Raw genomic sequence first — 5,955 nt, 5'->3', positions numbered from 1 at the left:
TAAAGTCAGACATCTTTATTCTGCAGGCGCTCAAAACTTTTCAGATCGCTGCCACAAACCCAGGGAGTCCACTTTCCTTATTACCTTTGAAGAGCTTGCTGGTTAGGTGCTGCTCTTCCAATGGGTGGGTGTGGGGGGTTGGGGGACAAGTCAGCCCTGCAAGGATTTGTTTTCTATGCCCTGTAGCTTCCCCACAGCAGGGGGCGCTGCAGTCGTGTTCATCAACGTCCAAGGGAGCAACCAGGCCAGTCAGAAACCGGACCAGGCAGGAAGGGGGTGTGGCAGACAGCTCTCAGATCTCTTTGGTCCTGCAACTTTAGTACCCAGCGCTCCTTCTGCCCACACCATTCTTCTACATCGTATTTCATCGTGTTGGATGCCTTCCATCCAGTCTTGCATCCGGGCGGAAAGGAAAGGACATTAGCTTTCCGCTTTGCTGGGTTTAAAGATCCCGCTGTAGAGGGTTGCATTAGCGTAGTCTCTTCTACGTTCTCAGTGTCAGCTTGACAGTCCTGAACCACGAAAGACACCCATCCCCACGCAATTTCTGAGGAGCACGTGTGTGCTTCTTACCTTCTTGCCTCTCCTCTTTCATTTCCTGGATCCTTTTTTCATAATCTTACTGCGGGACACGCATCTTTCCACTGACATTAGTGTCGTCGGTGATGGCGTGGCCTCGGAATAGAACTCCTCCTAAACGCTGTTCCCCCAGCTCTTCAACAGGCCATCCCAATTCAGCTCACGCATCGCGCGCGCGCGGGGCAATAGATCCTTAGTGTCAACCGAGGCTGCCAGCGCTCGGCAAACCTGTTCTACCTCTCCGTGTCCCCAGAAGTCTCTCCAGCTGACCAGTCTTTTGCCTGACAGCTCTTGGCACTAGACGCTTGGCTTGCGATCTAGAGCGTGCAAGGCGCCTCCAGGCACCACTGGGCAAGCCATTGACTCTTCCTGTCGCCTTTCTCCTCCATTTCCCAGAGCCCAGGGCGCACTCTAGCTATCGTTTTGGGCAATCTTCCCAAAGTCATCTTTGTCCTGGGGGTGCTTTCCAGAGTAAAAAAACGAAGGTGAAGGAAGAGGAAGAAGGGAGAGGGGCGGGAGGACAAGGCAGGAGCGGCTAGGAGAGTGGGCGGAGCCTCTAGCTCGTGCGGGTAGGCAAGGAGGAGTCTGCGAGGAGGAGCTGGGTGGAGAAAGGGGCCGGGCTAGCTTAGGATGGTGGGCTGGCCACGCAGGCGCGTGGGGCCGCGGCGACAACCCCACGCGGGAGCTTTTGGAGTCCCCAGTCGCTGCTTCTTACTTCACTGGAGAGGGGTCCGGGAGGGGACTAATAAAGAGTGAAAGTGCCGCAGCCGCGGTGGCGGCGGAGTTGCTGTGAACGACCCCGGAGTCGTGCGCCTGGGAGGCGGCGAGGGGAGGCGGTTCGCCTCGTCCCTCCCACCCGCCCCTTTCTCTCTGTCTCTCCCTCTCTCTCCTTTCCTCCCGCTGGTCCCAGATCCTCGCTCGGTCCGGCCCCTTAGTCCCCCATCTCGCACTCTTCTATCTCTGTAGTCCTTTACCTAGGGCGTCCCAAAGTGCCATGGGTTAGGGTGGGGACCGCGAGCCGCGGGAAAAAGGAATAGCCCCGATTCTCCGCCGGGGGGCGTGAAGCCGATCGCCGCTTGCCTCTCGCGGTTGTCGGGCATGGGGAGAGCGCTGTGAGCCCGCAAACCCCAGGAACACGCACGAACAGCGGAGCCCGGCGCCCCGAGGAGCCGGGGATCGGAAGAAGGAGCGGAGGGAGGACGAGGAGGCGGGCGGGGAAGCCCGGGGAAAAGTGCAGTCAGGAGGAGAAGGCGGCGGAAGGTGGGGATTGATGCTTCTGTTTTTTTGTTGCCTCTGCTGCGCTCGCGCTGGGAGCCAAGCCGGAGGGAAGGCGGTGGAGAGATGATTGCAGAGTTGGTGAGCAGTGCTCTGGGGCTCGCCTTGTACCTCAACACCCTGAGTGCGGATTTCTGCTACGATGACAGGTAAGTGGGTGAGAGAAAGGGGCAATGGCTGCGGCGCGACGGGGTGGGGTGGGGGACTCCTCGGTGGCTCACGTCGTCAGGCTGAAGCGCGTCTTGTGGGTGGGACAGGTATGTGCACCTGAAGGTTTAGGCGACGTGGAAACAGTTACACCTAAAGCAAACAACCCGGACGCAGGCGCGCTGGGCGGGCCGAACGAGTTTCCGCTCCTACTTTGCAGCAGGTTCTTGATTGCTTCTTGCTGGTTGGCAGGCGCTTAAGTTTCTTAGCGGAAACCTAGGCAATTTGGAAAACTGTTTAATGAACCCATGTTAAACCAACAACTAGCCAAAAAAAAAAATTCCAATAACAATCCTAGATATACTTTGGTGCAAAAAAGTATATTAAGCGATTTTACGTGTGGGCTAGAAAGAAGCAACTCTCCACCCCTAGAAGATCCTCCCCGTATGCTTTCCTTTTATTGATAGGACACTGATTTCTTGAAGTTAAACTCACGTACGGCAGTTGCCAAAATAGAGGAAAGAGCGCGCGTACTCTGCGTCAACTTTCTCTTTGACGTGTACGATAGTAAACTTTGAGCTATAAATCTCGCGGCTGGTTGTATCTTTCGCTCCCCAAGCCTCGCTCACTCATCGTGGGGAATTCCTGTATAAAAACGTGGGCTTTCAGTTCTGTTTGGGAGTTTTGCATTAGACATTAGTGATTCGCTGGTGCTAATTGCAGAAGAAGACGCCCTGGAGACTGAAGTTGTCTTCTGTATTTGGGTTAGTTTGGGTGGCTAGTGAGACCCGGATTGTGTTGTCAAAGAAACTACATTGGTTCTTGGAAAATATCACCCTTGTGCTGATGTCTCTACTTATTTTAAAAGAAATATTGTTAGTGTTTAGAAACTGTTGAAAAGCTCCAATAGCCATTAGGGTAAATTCCAATGTGTGCTTTTTCGGTGACTTAATCTGATTACAATTAAAACAGATGCATAATTAAAATATATTAGGGAGAACAGCATGCCTGGCTAAACTTATTAACCGTCCTGGGGTGTTTCATGCTCCATTGAAATTAAACCATCCAAAAAGTGAACAGAGATTTACTTTGAAAGCCTTTCAGCAGCCTCTCTGGGCTTAGGGGAGTGAATGGATCCCTAGGGTTAGGGCGAGGTAGCTAGTGAACTCAGCAAAGTGGTTGACAACAGCAAGAGAAGCAAGGGGATATACTCCTTCCTAACCAGCCATATTCTATATACTCTGTTCTGTCCACTCTCCTGCCAACAATGATTGTGTGTCTTAAATCAGGGGATCTTGGTCCCCACCCTCGTGTCTGCTATGAAATCCCCTGATGATGGTTGCAGAACTACCCAGTAACCCCTTGATGTGCTTCTGTGCTGCGCCCAGCAGAGGCTGGCTGATAGTCTCTAACAGACAAACTTTTACTCAGCGTTTAAAGAGTATACTGGCTTCTGCTGCTCGGAGACATGGTGGGAGAGTGAGGTGGCTGCGCTGCTTGCTCTTCTCTCTCCAGATTTCTGTGATGTTGCACCTGCTATTTTAAGAGTCCCCACGGAGAAAGCTTTGTTCAGCTTTCACTAAAATGAGTTCAGGGATGAGTCAGGGCAGTGGCTGACTCTTTTGGGGTGATCTGGAAGAGGGAGTGTTGAAACCAAGAATACGGAGCTTAGGGAGAAAACAAACTCGGAAATACTGTCACATTATTGGACATTATGATAAAGCAAGCCTTCCTCTTGACTACTCTCTATAACTGCTGTCCAGTTCTTAAAAGAGGATATGCAAAAGGGACCACTTCCTCTAACAATGGAGACTAAAACTTAAGTGAGTGTGCAGGCGCAGTTTTCCTTAGGTCTCCTGCTCACGCTGAAGTGTTTGGACAGTGAGTCTGGGAGATAGTTGTGCCTGTGATGGTACAGGAGTTGCCCTTGATGGCTGGAATTTGCTAAAGGTTCCTTCCCATTACAGGTCACACTGAGTGTTAACAATCCTTGCCTTCTATTTTCTGTCTGTATAAGTGAATTTCCTGTGATAATTTTCTCACACCATTAATAGCAGGTCCGGTATGATATTTAGACATGTATTTATAGAATGTTGAGGGCCTAAAAGTATGAATTATGCTTTGCTATGCATTAAAAATTATTCTCTGTTGACTTCTGGCAAAACTACGTGTGCAACCACATGGTCTTATAAATGTGAAATCTTAAGGGTAGCAAACTTCATTCCTATGTCCCCTAGAAGCCATAAGGTGCATAGTTATGCTGCACTGAACTTATTTGTTGTGTGCTCAGCATGAGAATGTGATTCATTGCCAAGGTGCATTGTCAATGACGACTTTGCAAATGCACTTTCTACGTTAAGTTCTGTAACTCACTGGTGTGCGAAGATGGAAGCAAAGAGGGGGAACCAAGTGGAAACTACAGCATGATATGTTTGTTTCTGCCACTCCATTTCAGATTGCAGAGATTCACATGGAAAGTGTTGCTTAAATTACATCTGTGCGTTGGGACGACCCCCAGGAAGTTCTGTGGCATACAATTCTGTAACTGAAGCCACTGGAAGTAGAAGGAACCACACATAGGGGAGAGGTGGCTCGTATGCATGACTTGCTTAGCTAAATTAGAACCTTGCATTGTAGCCCGAAGAATCTGGGCATTACTTTAGTAGGGCTTCGTTATTGTTGCAGTGTGCACATGTTTGCTTATGTACTCTCAAAGTTGCCATTTCTTTCTTTTAAACACCATGATCAGTTTAGTTTATCAACTGATGCGCATGTGTGTGTGTATGTGTGTACATATAAATATATACATATATATAATTTATTTTTATGTTTTATGTAGCTTGTTGGAAGTTAAGTGCTAACCTAAAGCTCTCTTGAAGCAAAAATCAGTTCCCTATTGTAAAAATGTAATGTGTTTCGGTGGTAAACCTAAGAATATGTGTATGGTGTATGGAAATGAACAGTGCCAGGACAGAATTCACAGTATCTGATGAGAAAGCATACATGCTTTCAGTCTTCTCTCTCCTCTCACCTTTAGTATAAGGTAACGATTGCTTACTCTCAAGTTGTGGTACCAATATGAAATGCTGGACACATCTTAAGTTGCGCTCAATGTGACTCCTTAAGTGATCCTCTTCATCTTTCTGGAGAAACTTGATGTTTGCTAGCGTGCAAAATACAGACAAACACCTTCTGTGACCCCCAACTCTTTGGTCTCTTATGTACTTGTTGAGGCTGACCTTGCAGCAGCACACACTGTCCCCTTTAAAATGTTGCCATAAGTTTCTCAGAGGTCACACTGGGAGAAGTCAGCTCGGTGCAAAGATAAACTGTAAACGCCTTGGAATCTGATTGGATTGTACATGTAGAGTTTAGTGGGTGTTGTACCCATTTATGAGATACAGATATGGAGCAAGAACAATGTGCAGATTTTTAATTTTCCCTTGAGTAGAATAGTTCATTGCTTTGGAAGGGTTAAACATGACAACTTGAGATTTTGGTATTGCAACATGCATGTGCCACTAGCTTGCAGATTTATGTCCTTGATGCTTTTTTCGCAGTCTTCTCTGTCTGTCTGTCTGTCGGTCTGTCTGTCTCTGTCTCTGTCTCTGTCTCTGCCTCTCTCTCTCTCTGTGGGGGGAATACATGTGAAGACCTGAAGCGACATCAGGTATCTCCCCTGTTCTTTCTCTACACTACATTTTGAGTCAGGGTCTCCTGTTGATCCTGGAGATAACTGAACCCCATCAGGCCAACTAGCTAGCTTGCCCTGGGGGGTACCCTGACCTTGCTTCTCCAGTGCTATTACAAGCATGGCCACACCTGTTTGGCTTTTACAAGTTCTCTGGAGACAAGAACTCTGTTCTTCTTGTTTGCTTGGCAAGTGCTTTATCCATTAAGCCGTTGCTGTGGCCCCACAATTGTCTGTCTGTCTGTCTGTCTGTCTGTCTGTCT

At 48.6% G+C, this 5,955-nt stretch overlaps 1 protein-coding gene across 1 annotated transcript in view; it reads left to right on the top strand.

Annotated features, from left to right (window-relative positions):
• The first annotated feature begins 1,195 nt into the window (after positions 1–1,195).
• The window catches only part of Tmtc2 (transmembrane O-mannosyltransferase targeting cadherins 2), a 405,577-nt gene continuing 400,817 nt past the window's right edge, over positions 1,196–5,955 (top strand). The window contains exon 1 of the mRNA XM_031349236.1: positions 1,196–2,003. Within this exon, the coding sequence (XP_031205096.1) occupies positions 1,921–2,003 (83 nt within the window). The 5' untranslated portion in view covers positions 1,196–1,920. The remainder of the gene's footprint in view (positions 2,004–5,955) is intronic.

This window comes from Mastomys coucha, unplaced genomic scaffold, assembly GCF_008632895.1.
Source record: "Mastomys coucha isolate ucsf_1 unplaced genomic scaffold, UCSF_Mcou_1 pScaffold4, whole genome shotgun sequence".
Lineage (NCBI taxonomy): Eukaryota > Metazoa > Chordata > Mammalia > Rodentia > Muridae > Mastomys > Mastomys coucha.
This window is presented reverse-complemented; position numbering and strand designations above follow the sequence as displayed.